The 14,878-nt window shown below is 42.2% G+C and overlaps 2 protein-coding genes across 2 annotated transcripts; one reads left to right on the top strand and one right to left on the bottom strand.

Moving 5' to 3' along the window:
- Window positions 1-2: 2 nt before the first annotated feature.
- ccdc167 (coiled-coil domain containing 167) lies at window positions 3-2,864 on the bottom strand. Its single transcript, XM_024378236.2, has 4 exons — window positions 2,467-2,864; window positions 2,103-2,197; window positions 1,980-2,032; window positions 3-1,842 (listed from the first exon to the last, which is right to left on the bottom strand). The coding sequence occupies exons 1-4, from the start codon at window positions 2,512-2,514 to the stop codon at window positions 1,736-1,738; spliced, it is 303 nt and encodes a 100-aa protein (XP_024234004.1). The 5' UTR covers window positions 2,515-2,864; the 3' UTR covers window positions 3-1,735.
- kif25 (kinesin family member 25) lies at window positions 2,193-14,465 on the top strand. Its single transcript, XM_042300837.1, has 16 exons — window positions 2,193-2,323; window positions 5,113-5,382; window positions 5,649-5,714; window positions 6,133-6,261; window positions 7,491-7,632; window positions 9,571-9,674; window positions 9,805-9,890; window positions 11,296-11,335; window positions 11,446-11,513; window positions 11,638-11,712; window positions 12,056-12,199; window positions 12,386-12,562; window positions 12,736-12,890; window positions 13,044-13,301; window positions 13,446-13,600; window positions 13,725-14,465. The coding sequence occupies exons 2-16, from the start codon at window positions 5,314-5,316 to the stop codon at window positions 13,875-13,877; spliced, it is 1,821 nt and encodes a 606-aa protein (XP_042156771.1). The 5' UTR covers window positions 2,193-2,323; window positions 5,113-5,313; the 3' UTR covers window positions 13,878-14,465.
- The last annotated feature ends 413 nt before the right edge of the window (window positions 14,466-14,878 follow it).

Raw genomic sequence — 14,878 nt, 5'->3', positions numbered from 1 at the left:
AACAGATTTAGAGATGCATTTATTTTGTTTTTTGGATGTTCAGACATAATTACAAAATAACAATGTACATACATGCCAAGCATGTAATTATCTGAATTAATTTACAGTAAATATATATAAACTTGTTGCCTTGGGTGAGGGATCAAAATGATGTGAAGCTGTCTGCATGTAGGAAGGCCTTAATGCATGCATGAGTAATCAAACATTCTCAATGTAAACCATTTAGATGCACAGGCACTGCTAAAAATGCAATGCCTGAACAAAAAAAGGCCATGGGGAGATTCATTTTGGCACCAAAGGCTTGGAATTAATTAAGATGTGGACAAAAACACATATACACCCCTTCCTTATTCTAATGGTATACAGTATATGTAGCCCTGTGCCCATATTGACAAAGCATCTCTGAGAAGGAGTGCTCATACTCAAGATGCTTTGTAAATACAGACCCTTGCAAAATTATGTCAAGAGATAAAGCCCAGTCAAGTCTCAGTCTCAGGTGATTTAACTAACAGACAGGCGTAGTGGTTATTGACCACAATGAGCACTAAAGCATCATTTTGGCAACAGTCTGAGAACACAATCCCAAGGTGCACTATGCAAACCCATTGAGAAGTACAGTGTCTTCATACCCTCATCATAGCACCACGGAGCACAAATTGCAATGAAGTCAAAGGAAGAATTGTATACTATGTCACGCTTGAAGAGTTCATGATTTACATAAGCATTGTGCATGATTTTGCTTTCATGAGTGGTCCTTAAGAGCATCAGTAACCATTGAAGTGTAGTAAAAGTATACCACAGTCTGTATGAAGGGGAAAGCAAAGCTCAGCCCAGGAGTTAGTTGATGATGTGGATGACTTCACAACGAACATCCAATTTGTAGTGGCTCAACAAATTAGGCAATTTGAGTACCAAAGCTTGACAGAGCAGAGGTACCTATGAGCAGTGTGAATTACAAGTGGGGATAAACCCTGAAAGAGATATGAGTCCCCATAAATTAAACAAGTCATAACTTTGGGGGGGTCTCTAATAAATAATGCTAATTTACCCATTATCCTATTTGTTTAAAATGAAATGTGTACTGCTATAGTGGTAAATAAGAAAATAAAAGCTTATCCCACATGAAACGAACACCCCCACCTCTGTATTCTGTTTTTTTATCCCCCATGTGGCTGCACTTGTCATGCGGGACTGTTACATATTTCAGCCCCGTTTCAAGTGTCCCGACTTCTCTTTCTACAGAAAAGGTCATGTCAGCAAGACACATCAATTCAGGCTACAAGAGTGTAGACCCAATGACAACTGCCAAATGTCATTATACTTTTTGGTGTTTTGTAACAGATTTCGCTTTCCATTCATCAAATGACACGAGTGTACAGTGCACTGTTTGGATGCAGGAATTCTTTTGGAGTGGATGAACATGGGCAGGTAGCCTACTTTTTAAACTGATTTGTTTGACAATAAGATGACTTGTGTTCATGCCAAATTAAAAAGGTAATAAAAAAAATGACTGGTTAATGACATGTCTTTACTATTTGTCCCATGAAAAAAATGTAAACACTTGCATGCAGGTGCAAATATAGAAGGTTAAGTGAAAAAAAGAGAGACCCCAGAATGTTACCGTATAATTCACACAAATGGCTGCATTAAGGCTTTTAGCTGCCAAAGCAGTATTTGGTCCTGATGAAGATGTAACATAACCCAGTCAAATGTGCTAAAATGAGCTAATTCTTAATCAGTAGTGGATAAAGGCATAGTAGAAGAGAGCACTGACGGCCAATAGAGCAACAGAGAGCATCATATTCCTCCTGTTCTCTCCTCTCAACACCTCCAGCTCTTTATCTAAATGAGAGGGAACAAGCCGTAAGTCCACAATGTACCACACACATCATTCAGGATCCAGTTTCACAACACTTATACTACAATTCTACTATATGAATTGCGTACAACATTTTCCATGAAACAAACGTTTTCCTTACCATACTTTTGCATCCTATCGTTCATTATCGTCATTTCATCCTCCAGCGATTGTCTGTCGAATAGAGGGAGATTAGGAATTGTGCTTTCATCACCATTATCATCGTTGTCATCATAATCATCACCTGTCTTGATCCGAGAGCTCCTCGCGCCGCCGTCTGAACTCGGCCCTCTCGATACTATCGTGACATCGCAACCGTCGCTCCTCAACACGATCAATCTGTGTAGGGGACATATAAACTATGAAATATCTCTGGCAATAACATTGGGTGACACCTGTGAATTGTCGCAGACGTGGCTCCCTAACAGGGTAGCAATATACTTCGCCTCTTCCTCTCTGGCTAAGGTGAGCTCACGCATGGTATCCAACGTTTGAATGAAGCTTGTTAGTTAACATAGCTAGCTAAGCTAAACTTGCAAATTCCAGAGCAACGAAACATTATTCCACGTCACGTAAGAAACCTTCAAGTTACAGAGTTTGTGTCTTACCTCGCTAGCAACGCTGACTTTCTCTCGCTTGTCCTTAGATTTGGTCATTTTGTGAGAAAAAAACACACCAAAGTAAACGACCTGCTGAGGGTACAATAATTATTATTCTTGGGGTTACTGCGACTCTGTGTGAGGATCTAATCTCGGAAAATGCCACCCCTAGCTGTGTGGAGGCGATAGTGCACGAAGGTGAATGTTGTGCACATGCGATACAAACCATTATTTAATGTAAGCTACTATTGCACGTTTAATCTAGATTCTAGAGCTGCCGTGCCTATAAAATATCAAATAATATTGTTGCCAGTGATGCCCCTTGTGATATTGCCGTCAATTGAGCCGACACTCGTACAACACAGTCAGCCATTCGCGTGTTAGTTGCCTGAATTGGGATGCGCGAATACACCACACTTTACGGCAACGAGTAGCGACGCATTCTCAGCACAGATATATAGTTGTATGTCACATACACATGGTTGTATAGCAGATGTTCATGCGAGTTGCTTGTAGATAGAGACGATAGCTGCAAACAGTTTGAAGCACACTGATTCAATCTTCCACGATACCAAATAGTTTATTTAATTTTCTTGCTTTATCAAAAATCACTGATATCACGGGTAGAGTGAGACTGCAGAGGCAGCCAATCGGATGTGCTGTTTTAGCAAACGTTAAATTGTGCAAGCAAGACGTGTTTACGGTCATGACATACAATCACAGTACACACACAGCAAGATCTCAGTGAGCTTGATATGTTTTTCATTGTATTTCATTAGATGTTTTATATTTTTTGGAAAAAAAACAAGAAACCCGCGCACTGCTCTTGCTTGTATCACTGCTCTTTAATAAGCTTTACGTTTCGGCTTTTGTGAGTTTAAAAATAATTGCACCGTTATGTAGACATAGCTTCACCCACATCCGTTCAATGCATCGAATGAGGTTGGAGTCGAGGGAAAATAGGTAACACGGAACCCAAACCGGCTGCGCGCGTGCATACATTTATTTTTTCCCCCTACACCAAACGCAGGTTAAAATATCAAAACAAACTCTGAACCAATTACATTAATTTGGGGACAGGTCGAAAAACATTAAACATGTATGGCAATTTAGCTAGTTAGCTTGCACCTGCTAGCTAATTTGTCCTATTTAGGTAGGTAGCTTGCTGTTGCTAGCTAATTTGTCCTGGGAAATAAACATTGAGTTGTTATTTTACCTGAAATGCACAAGGTTCTCTACTCCAACAAATTAATCCACACATAAAACGGCCAACCGCATCGTTTCTAGTCATCTCTCCTCCTTCCAGGCTTTTTCATCGTTGAACTTATATGGTGATCCATCTAAACTTTCATAGTATTACTACGACTACCGGCAAAACAGTTAGTCTTTCAATCTCCTCATTGGGTATAACCAAGGAGGAGATGGCACGTGGGTACCTGCTTCTATAAACCAACAAGGAGATGGGAGAGGCAGGACTTGTAGCACGATCTGCGTCAGAAATAGAAAGGACTTCTATTTTAGCCCCTGGCATCGCAGAGTGCTCGTTGGTTCGCGCAATAATTGAATAACATGGATTTCTACATTTATTTTGCGAAGCACTCGACGTGTCTGGTCTGGTCAGCATGTTAGTGTTGCCGAATATAACAATGTGCGTTTCATGAATATTCGAATGAAGTGTGTACATAAAACGTATTAAACATGTCTGTAAAACCACAATGAGGACATGACCCATCAAGCAAGTTTTCATAAATCATTGGGTACAATGTTTTATGAAGCTGCCAGCCACAAAATAAAAAGTGCCAGGCTCTTTTACGCCCTCTTCCGAATGGTAGCTACAGTCAAAATGGCTGCCAAACATATTTTGAGATGTGTGCCGCTAGTAGATCAATAATCCATTGGCATGAATACTGCAAAGCATAACATGCCCATATTATGCCAGCTCCAATACACAGTATATCGTGTTTTTCCAATCTTGTAGCTGGTTTAATATGGGTATGTTATGCTTTGCAATGTTAATAATAATGGATTATTGATCTACTTGTAGCACACAAAGTGTTTACCATCCATTTTTACTGCATTAAAATTTAATTAGAATTCCTCAAATTTCACTATAATAGGACAAAACAAGTATGTATCTACTAGTGGCACATGTCACAACACATCTTTAAGATGGCATAATATGGGCATTTTATGGTATGCAATAGTCATCACGCTGGATTAACTAACTATTACTGGCACACATCAAAATAAAGTCCACCAGCTATTTTTAGTGATTGTATTATTTTTTACATAGGGGTCATCAATGTTCACTGTAATATAACTACTTTGTAGCTATCGTCTCGTATCTGTGCATGAGAGTGCATCCAACTCAGTTCCCCTACCCCCAAAAAAGTGTTGTGCATTTGCGCACCAAATTCTGGCGGAAAATGAAGTGCGGTGGCTTGACTTCGTTTTGAGAATGTCGGCTCAATTGACCGCAGTCCTTGAGATGCAGGATACAAGGCTCAATTGTGCTAGCAGGATTTAGGATTTAGGATTATCATTAATCCACAAATTCAGACTTTGACATGCGAGAGCAAAATGATCAAAACCAAGGGATATATACTACCCACCAAATGTTCACATTCAAATACTGTTGCTGATATTTCTCTCCAGCCTGTCAAAATCCCATGGCACCATTCCGAACGCACGTCTCAGGACAAGTGGACGACATCTAAATGCGCACGGATGGAGAGCTTCTTGGAAAGTGTTGTCCGTGCGTAATCGCATTATCTGACCTGCAAAAACGCAGGCTGACAACCCAGTCGCATAATATTCTTTACTGTACTTTTTTATTGTTTTCTCTCATTTATTAAAATGCCACTCTTCATTAACCGAGACCAGATATTTGCGCACCAAGTGCACCTTCTGGAGCACAAACTGCGGGTATGTCTATTTTTTCATTGATTGTAAATTCAAAAGGTATGACAGGTGAAGCTAAAACGACTGTCGTTTAGGTAGGTTTAGTTGTTACTTTGTGAGAATAATTGTTTATCGTTTAGTTAGTAAGCTATAATAACTATTCGATTAATTACAAGCCCCATTTTATTTATGTATCTTTAGTAAAGGAATTTAAATGGAATCAGATAAACATCACTGACTTTACAACGTCAAACTAGCAGCATTGGCTAATCTGTCCCGAACGTTTCTAGAGCAAAGAAGAACGCATTCTGGAGTTGGAGACTGAAAATGCCATTCTTCACCTGAGGCTCGCCGATGTGAGTTGAGTCATTGGATAATACATTTTAATGTACTGTGGTATTTTAACACCCCAGTCATTGCCCGCTGTGTCGGTAGCCAAGCAAAGGCCGTGGTACACAATTTAAGCACATCATTGGGTGCCACAGATGGATACGCTTACTGTCTGCAGAATTGAATTAGAATTAGTTAAAAGCAATATGTAAACATATTATTTTTGCTTGTTTAGCACGTTCCCTGTCAATGTTCACTTCATGGACAGCTCCAATTGGGCACAGTATGGAGGCATAAAATGAACACTGAGTTGCTGGTACATTTTTTTAAAAATCTACCACGTCCTTCCTGGACCAAAAAGTGGGTTTTGGATGTCAAAATGGTGACTTGTCACTGTATGTCTTGGTAATGGTGGTTCCCCCTTGCCCTGTTCTCCCTCTCCAGTGTCTGGGGAAACTTCGTCGGGATCATGCAGAAGAGGCAGAAGCAGAAGCCCAGAAGCGTTGGCAACACCAGAGAGTTGTGCAGCAAAGCACCCAGTCTGCCCTGGCCAAACTCCTGTCTGAAGTTCAGGTACACAGAGTTACACAGCTGTATTGTTTTGTTTAGTTCAGAGGAAGGCCAACATGGTGTCCATTGGGGTTTCGTATACCACACGGTCAAGCTGCTTCCACAACAGCTCAATAGGGTAGAGATCTGGTGACTGTGCTGTCCACTCCATTATAGACAGCAGAATACCAGCTGACTGCTTCTTCCCTAAATAGTTCTTGCATAGTTTGGAGCTGTGCTTTGGGTCATTGTCCTGTTGTAGGAGGAAATTGGCTCCAATTAAGCGCTGTCCACAGGGTGCATGGCAAAATGGAGTGATAGCCTTTCTTCTTCAAGATCCCTTTTACCCTGTACACAAATTTCCCACTTTACCACCACCAAAGCACCCCCAGACCATCACATTGCCTCCACCATGCTTGACAGATGGCGTCAAGATGGCGTCAATAAGGCTTTTTCTTTGCAACTCTGCCTAGAAGGCCAGCATCCAAGAGTCGCCTCTTTACTGTTGATGTTGAGACTGATGTTTTGCTGGTACTATTTAATGAAGCTGCCAGTTAAGGACGTGTGAGGTGTCTGTTTCTCAAACTAGACACTCTAATGAACTTGTCCTCTTTCTATTCTGGTCAGAACCAGTTTCCGCTGTTCTGTGAAGGGAGTAATACACAGCGTTGTATGAGATCTTCAGTTTTTTGGCAATTTCTCGCATGGAATAGCATTCATTTCTCAGAACAAGAATAGACTGATGAGTTTCAGAAGAACGCTCTTTGTTTCTGGCCATTTTGAGCCTGTAATGGAACCCACAAATGCTGATGCGGATGCTCTATTGCTTCTTTAATCAGTACAACAGTTTTCAATTGTGCTAACATAATTGCAAAAGGGTTTTATAATGATCAATTAGCCTTTTTAAATGATAAACTTGGATTAGCTAACACAACGTGCCATTGGAACACCGGAGTGATGGTTGCTGATAATGGGCCTCTGTACACATATGTAGATATTCCATAAAAAAATCTGACGTTTCCAGCTTCAATAGTCATTTACAACATTAACAATATCTACACTGTATTTATGATCAATTTGATGTTATTTTAACAGACAAAAAAATGTGCTTTTCTTTCAAAAACAAGGACATTTCTAAGTGACCCCAAACTTTTGTACGGTAGTGTGTATAGGTTGAAATACTGTACTAGAGTCATTGAGGACCTGAACACACATGACCACACATTCATGGTATTATTTGTGTGTTATTCTAGATTTTGAAGCAGGACCTGAGAGAGGTGTTTGCGGTGTATGTGAACTTCGCCACTGAGTTGGAGAACCAGAGCAGGCTGCTGCTGGAACAAGTCGGCCAAGCCAGCTTCGCCCTCCAGGGCCACCATGGCAATGATGTGCACAGTGAGTAGACTACCTGTGGTCGGATTTATGATTTCACTCAATCAATGTGTGTCACACTTATCCCCTTGTACTTCTGTTTCTCTCTGTCACTCCCTTTCTCTTGCCCCTCTCTCTCTCTCTCTCTCTCTCTCTCTCAATTCAATTCAATTCAAGGGCCTTTATTGGCATGGGAAACACATGTTAACATTGCCAAAGCAAGTGAGGTAGATAATATACAAAAGTGAAATAAACAATAAAAATGAACGGTAAACATTACACTCACAGAAGTTTCAAAAGAATAAAGACATTACAAATGTCATATTATGTATATATACAGTGTTGTAACGATGTACAAATGGTTGAAGTACAAAAGGGAAAGTAAATAAGCATAAATATGGGTTGTATTTACAATGGTGTTTGTTCTTCACTGGTTGACCTTTTCTTGTGGCAACAGGTGACAAATCTTGCTACAGTGATGGCACACGGTGGTATTTCACCCAGTAGATATGGGAGTTTATCAAAATCGGGTTTGTTTTCAAATTATTTGTGGATCTGTGTAAATATGTGTCTCTAATATGGTCATACATTGGGCAGGAGGTTAGGAAGTGCAGCTCAGTTTCCACCTCATTTTGTGGGCAGTGTGCATAGCTTAGCTTCTCTTGAGAGCCAGGTCTGCCTACGGCGGCCTTTCTTAATAGCAAGGCTATGCTCACTGAGTCTGTACATAGTCTCTCTATCTCTCCCTCTCTCTCTGTCTTTCTCCAATTCTCAAGTATCTTATTTACCGTGCCCCTAGGCCGTATGTTAAGAGGTTGTTTGCCTTGGGGATAATCCTCTCTCCCCCTCTAACTCCTCCTTCACCCAGCCCTCCAATATGACTTTGTCAGCGAGGTTTGGAAAGGTTGTGTGACCTGTCCTCTGCGTCACCTGGTCGCCATGGTGACAAGCTCGAGGAACTTATCCCTCGTCACTTGGTTAAACCTGGCTGTCTGTTGGGCCTGTGGGAAAAGCACCTAGCCTATATATACCTGACCCTATTGGCTTCGTTCCCCACAGGTTCAGGGTCAGTTTTGTTGTTTGGCTTGAAATAGTTCATGTATATGTAAGGCAGTAGCGCTGATCCCAAATCAGTCAGCTTTTGGAGAAAATCTCAATGTATTCACAAATATTGTATTTATGAACCAGTATGATTTATTGCAATTTATGAAGCATTATTCATATAATTTATAGATCATGGATTAATATTTTTATTTTGCTGTTTAAAAAATAAAGTGGACCCTGCAGTTGCATCTCGAGCTACCCTTCATTCAGTAAGGATGTCAGATGGTTGAGCAACCCAGCCTCCTATCAAAACAATGATTTAGATTAATCCATCAACTGTCCCTGTAAGTCCGGCACAATGAGCACACACATAACCCCTCGGGCTTAAGTCTTAGCTCATGAACAGGACAGGACAAATACAATAACCATCAGCAGCAGGAGAGGATCTCTTTCCTTAGCTATTACCCTGCTTGTTGTAGTTGTAGTTTGCATTCTCTAAGAGGAGGTTAGTTACATGTAATAGTAATGAATAGTGAGGAGGTCTGACTCTTGAGACTAGAGTTCACCATTGGCTTGTTTGATGTCAGGTTGTAAGTCATGTCGTCCAGAGGATTCCAGGAGTTCTTATATGGCTTTGATTGCTTCATTACAGCACGTGTGAGTGTATGAGTGGGTGTATCCATGTTTCCACTGAGATTAAGGACTTGGGTCTAAAGGTATTACCTGGACTAGGCACAATTATTTGTGTTTCTCATGGCATGACATTGCATTTAGTGTCTTAGCCTGGCACATGCATGATGTTACTGTCACGGTTTGTGTAACACCATTACAGCAACAACAAAAAAAGCCCTCATAATTTGGTTATTATATGTGATGGTGCTGTTATTATTATCCTGTTCTCTGTGTATCTGTCCTCAGGTTTGCAGGCTCAGATGGAGGCTCTAGAGCGCTCTCTACTGGAGGAGAAGGAGCGGAGCAGGACTGAGAGGGAGAGGAGGAAGATACTTCACAACACCTTGGTGGTGAGGATCTTGACTACATTTTAATAGTCTACAGTGACTGCCATTCTTTTTTGTCTCTGTCTCTGTTTCCGTCTCTGTCTCTCTCTCTTTCTCTCACTCTCTCTCTTTCTCTCTCATTGTTGCTCTTCAGGAGCTGCGGGGGAACATCAGGGTCCACTGCAGAGTGCGTCCAGTCCTTCCCTTTGACGATGGCCAGGGATCAACATTAGCAATAGGGTAAGTTTGTCAGATAATATATTTTTGAGCAGTACTGTACATTTTAAAGGGATACTTTGGGATTTTGGGAATGAGGCCCTTTATCTACTTCCCTGAAGTCAGATGAACTTGTGGATACCATTTGTATGTCTCTGTGTCCTGTATTAAGGAAGTTAGATGTAGTTTCTCGAGCCAATGCTAATTAGCGCTAGTGCAATGACTGGATGTCTATGGGTTTGTACTAGCATACTACCTTCATACTGGACACAGAGACATAAAAATGGTATCCACTAGTTCATCTGCCTCTGGGGAAGTAGATAAAGGGCCGGTTTCTGGTCACAGGTTCAGGAATGGTTAAAAAGTCATAACATGCACTTAAAATTAACCTTACAAATAGCAGTGTTGGGGAATTTGGAAAGCCATTATCAGTCAATAAATAATATAATAATACTCGTAGAAAAGGCTTTCATCTTTAGCTCACAATCTGTGGATAATGTATGATTAAAAAGGTTATAAAATGTTGTAAAACATCACAGCACAATTGAAAAATATATGGCACATGGAAACCAAAACAGGGTGGTCTATGGTGATAGATGGGATGGGCTGAGAGTGGCTGAGGGGTGGTCTATGGTGATAGGTTGAATGGGCTGAGAGTGGCTGAGGGTTGGGTTTAAAGAGCTGAGGTCTATGATGATAGGTGGGATGGGCTGAGAGTGGCTGAGGGTTGGGTTTAAAGAGCTGAGGTCTATGATGATAGGTGGGATGGGCTGAGAGTGGCTGAGGGTTGGGTTTAAAGAGCTGAGGTCTATGATGATAGGTGGGATGGGCTGAGAGTGGCTGAGGGTTGGGTTTAAAGAGCTGAGGTCTATGATGATAGGTGGGATGGGCTGAGAGTGGCTGAGGGTTGGGTTTAAAGAGCTGAGGTCTATGATGATAGGTGGGATGGGCTGAGAGTGGCTGAGGGGTGGGATTAAAGAGCTGAGGTCTATGGTGATAGGTGGGATGGGCTGAGAGTGGCTGAGGGGTGGGATTAAAGAGCTGAGGTCTATGGTGATAGGTGGGATGGGCTGAGTGGCTGAGGGGTGGGATTAAAGAGCCGAGGTCTATGGTGATAGGTGGGATGGGCTGAGAGTGGCTGAGGGGTGGGATTAAAGAGTTTGTTTGGTAATGTATTATTGTTATGTGACTGCTTTATTTAAAAGTACCATGTATCTAACATATATGTAACGTGTATGTATGTGTAGCAAAAAGTCTGTCAAAAAATTAAGATATCTGTCCTCCGAAGAGGGGGGGTGGTGGAGGGAGATAAAGGGCTTCATTGCCAAAATCCTGAAGTTTCACTTTAATTAGTGCATTTAACATCCTCTTAGTAACAACAATTTAGAACAGTACAGTTTTATAATAGTCATGATTGTTTTCTGTTCAGGCCTGCTACAACAGAAGAGGTGGTTCAGGCAGTCAATGATGTGAGTACATACAGTTTTAAGGTCTTATTTATTGTTAGGTCTGTGATTGGGTTGAATGAGTCATTCTGAAATCACCTGCCTGCCTCACTGTTGTTTTGCCTGTTTTCCAGGATACAGTTGTTGTGAATTGTACTAGAATGGGGAACCTGGGGCTGAACAAGATGTTTGAGTTTGAGAGGTAATATAACATGATAATAACTTTGATTATTGTTGCTATTCTATATTTACATTCTGTCAACAGTTGTATTGTAGTATGTGTCACAGCTTCAGATGTTTGAAGCTTATCAAGCATGTGTTTCCAGGGTGCATGGTCCTGAGGACTCCCAGGATGTCGTGTTTGAGGAAGTGAAGCCTCTCCTCACATCTCTGCTGGACGGGTGAGTTAATGTGACCTTGTGCTGCTAAGGGGAAACACTGATTGCTAATGTAATTCTATTGCCTTCCTCACAGCATCTCAGAACTTCTAAAATATCAAAAAAAGCCAACACTGTGTACCTCCTATTTACAGTAGAGATGATTGCCTCAGAGAATTAGTGTTGTGATTGAATGCTCCATTGGATCAGGACCAGAGGCAAAGCAGACCATGTGAAACGTTATTAAATAGAGCGAAGCAGAATGAGGAATTAAATCCAGTGAGACGACGTCTGAATAACAAACAGCTAAGTTAATAGAAACAGCAAGTCTGTATTTCACAGACTGATTCTCCTATTGTTCGGTCAGGTATAACGTGTGCATCATGGCGTACGGACAGACAGGCAGTGGGAAGACACACACCATGATTGGCGCCCAGGCTGAGGACCCCTCAGGACCACAGGGGGAGGCCCGGCAAGGCGTTATTCCCAAAGCAGCCACTGAACTCTTCAGGTGGGTGGGTGGGAGGGAGGGAAGGAGGGAAGGAGGGAAGGAGGGAAGGAGAGGGAGAGAGAATTAAAAGTTTGGTGTTCATACTAGGGTTAGGGTGATGAGAGAAGGAGCTATACTTGTACATGGATGCATGTTTATACTTGTTTTACCTTGTTTACTTTTGTATGTGTGTGTGCTATCTGACAGGATGATATCGGAGAAACCTGCTGAGAGTCACACGGTGGAGGTGTCTGTGGTGGAGGTGTACAACAACGAGGTGTTGGATCTGCTGGCTAAAGACGAGGACGGGGTTGCCATGGGCGCCAAGAGAGATGTCATCACTACCAGCACAGGGACCAGCGAGGTGCCCTTACTCTCCTACGTGTGAGTAGTTCTTTACTGTGTGTGTGCGTGCGTGCGTGGTGTGTATGTGAGTGATTAATTGAGTGAGTGTAGAGACATATCTATTGGATTGGTAATAGAATAGTGACTGTTTCTGTGTGTGTGGGATTTATGTGAGTTGAAGTACTGTATTGCTGACTGTGTTCTCCTCCCAGGTTGGTGAGAAGCTCAGCAGATGTGATGCAGCTGATCAGTTCTGTTCTGAGGTTGAGGGCTCGCTGCCCTACACTGGTCCACAGAGACTCCTCACGCTCTCATCTCATAGTCACCCTCACTGTCTCCTCCAAGAGCCCCAACGCACTGGCCCTGGGTGAGACACACACACACAAACATCTGATTACTGACAAATGAAAACTGACAAGCTTTACACAATGTCTTAGTGCTATAATTGATTGATTTCTTGTCATGATATCTTGCTGCTATATTCCTTTATTGACTGTGTCTGTGGTGCTGTGCTGTCCAGCTCGTAGGTTACAAAGTGTCAAGAAAGACATGCAGCGCAAGGCTCAGAAGGAGTGGTGGAGCCCCCGCTGTCGCCGTGCCAACCCAATGGCCCGCCAATCGGGGGACGAACGTTCCACTAGCTCCTCCTCCTCGCCCTACCACTCCCCCAGCCACTCCCCCATTCACTCCTCTTGCCCCTCCCCCAGAGCCAGCACCGCCCAGGCTCCCTTCAGGACCAAACTACAGCTGGTGGACCTTGCAGGTAGCGAGTGTGTGGGTGAGTCGTGAAAACAACACCAAACTCATCCACCATGGTCTGTGATTGTTGTGTAGCAATGGTGTTCTCTCCGATGGTGTAGGGGGGATGTCTATGTGTATGCTGTGTGTGTAACTGTTTGGACGGGTGTTTGTGTAATTGTAGGTATGTCAGGGGTGACTGGCGCTGCCCTGTGGGAGACGTCGTGTATAAATCGCAGTCTGTCTGCTCTGTCTGACGTACTGGGAGCTCTGGCAGAGCAACGGCCACATGTGCCCTACAGAAACAGCAAGCTCACACACCTACTGCAGGATGCCATCACAACACACACACACACACACACACACACACAGTTTGTTGTTTTCCTTGACTGCAGTTGATAATGACTAACCATTCTCCTCTCCCTCTCCCCTCTCTTCTCTATCCTCTTCTCCTTCTCCACTAGGTGGGGATGCGAAGCTGCTGGTGATGCTTTGTGTCTCTCCCACCCAGAGGTATATGACTGAGTCTCTACAGTCTCTGGGCTTTGGCACGCGGGCTCGTCAGGTCCAAAAAGATACCCCTCGCAGGAAGAATATTGCCCTAAAACTGAAGTAATGAGAGCAGAGCAGAGGAGTATAGAAGAGAGAAGGGAGAGAGGTCCCAGGCTGTGATGGCATGGTCAAAGGTAGAACAGAGGTCCCCCTCAATCAAGTGAAGGCTGAACAGAGTTACATGTGGCCTCTGTGGCATAAATGTTGTATATATGTAAATATTATTTAGTAACTTATGTTGTTGCTTTACTTATACATGTACAAATGTTTATCTAGCTATTTGAACACCAAATTGGGTTGGTTTAAAAAAAAAAATGTTTGACAACTGTTGAATAATTTTCATCTATCGGTATCAAACTCCATCTCCCCTCTTTATGTCCACCCAAATAGTATACAATATTTACTTGACCAACTATTTTATATTGTGGAATTGATTCTTAGATGCAGTATTTCCCTTTGTTTTTAAATAGATTGACAAATAATTTAGGCTAGTAATTTTTTGATTTGTGCTAAATCTTAGACTGATGGTAAATCACAGGCTTTAAGGCTTACTTATACTGAACAAAATATAAAACGCAACATGTAAAGTGTTGGTCCCATGTTTTATGAGCTGAAATAAAAGATCCCAGAAATGTTCCATACGCACAAAAAGCTTAATTCTCTCAAATTATGTGCACACATTTGTTTACCTCCCTGTTAGTCAGCATTCCTCTGCCAAGATAATCCATCCACCTGATGGGTGTGGCATATCAAGAAGCTGATTAAAAAGCATGATCATTACACAGGTGCACCTTGTGCTAGGGACAATAAACGGCCACTCTAAAATGTGCAGTTTTGTCACACAACACAATGTCACAGATGTCTCAAGTTTTGAGGGAGCGTGTAATTGGCATGCTGACTGCAGGAATGTCCACCAGATCTGTTGCCAGATAATTTAATGTTAATTTCTATACCAACATCGTTTTAGAGAATTTAGTTTTATGTCCAGCTGGCCTCACAACCGTAGACCTTGTGTAACCATGCCAGTCTAGGACCTCCACATCTGGCTTCTTCACCTGTGGGATC

Source organism: Oncorhynchus tshawytscha, linkage group LG18 (genome assembly GCF_018296145.1).
Source record: "Oncorhynchus tshawytscha isolate Ot180627B linkage group LG18, Otsh_v2.0, whole genome shotgun sequence".
Classification (NCBI taxonomy): domain Eukaryota; kingdom Metazoa; phylum Chordata; class Actinopteri; order Salmoniformes; family Salmonidae; genus Oncorhynchus; species Oncorhynchus tshawytscha.
Note: the sequence above shows the minus strand (reverse complement) of the source record. Positions and strands in the feature narration are given on the sequence as shown.

What these genes read in the sequence shown, in the direction of transcription:
- kif25 (XM_042300837.1), top strand. Translation starts at nt 5,314, where the DNA reads ATGCCACTCTTCATTAACCGAGACCAGATATTTGCGCACCAAGTGCAC. An exon ending in AACTCCTGTCTGAAGTTCAG is followed by an intron (nt 6,262 to 7,490) that starts GTACACAGAGTT and finishes GTGTTATTCTAG; the next exon opens with ATTTTGAAGCAGGACCTGAG. An exon ending in TGCAGGTAGCGAGTGTGTGG is followed by an intron (nt 13,302 to 13,445) that starts GTGAGTCGTGAA and finishes GTGTAATTGTAG; the next exon opens with GTATGTCAGGGGTGACTGGC.
- ccdc167 (XM_024378236.2), bottom strand. Translation starts at nt 2,514, where the DNA reads ATGACCAAATCTAAGGACAAGCGAGAGAAAGTCAGCGTTGCTAGCGAG. An exon ending in AAGTCAGCGTTGCTAGCGAG is followed by an intron (nt 2,198 to 2,466) that starts GTAAGACACAAA and finishes TCCCCTACACAG; the next exon opens with ATTGATCGTGTTGAGGAGCG. An exon ending in CGATAGGATGCAAAAGTATG is followed by an intron (nt 1,843 to 1,979) that starts GTAAGGAAAACG and finishes CCTCTCATTTAG; the next exon opens with ATAAAGAGCTGGAGGTGTTG.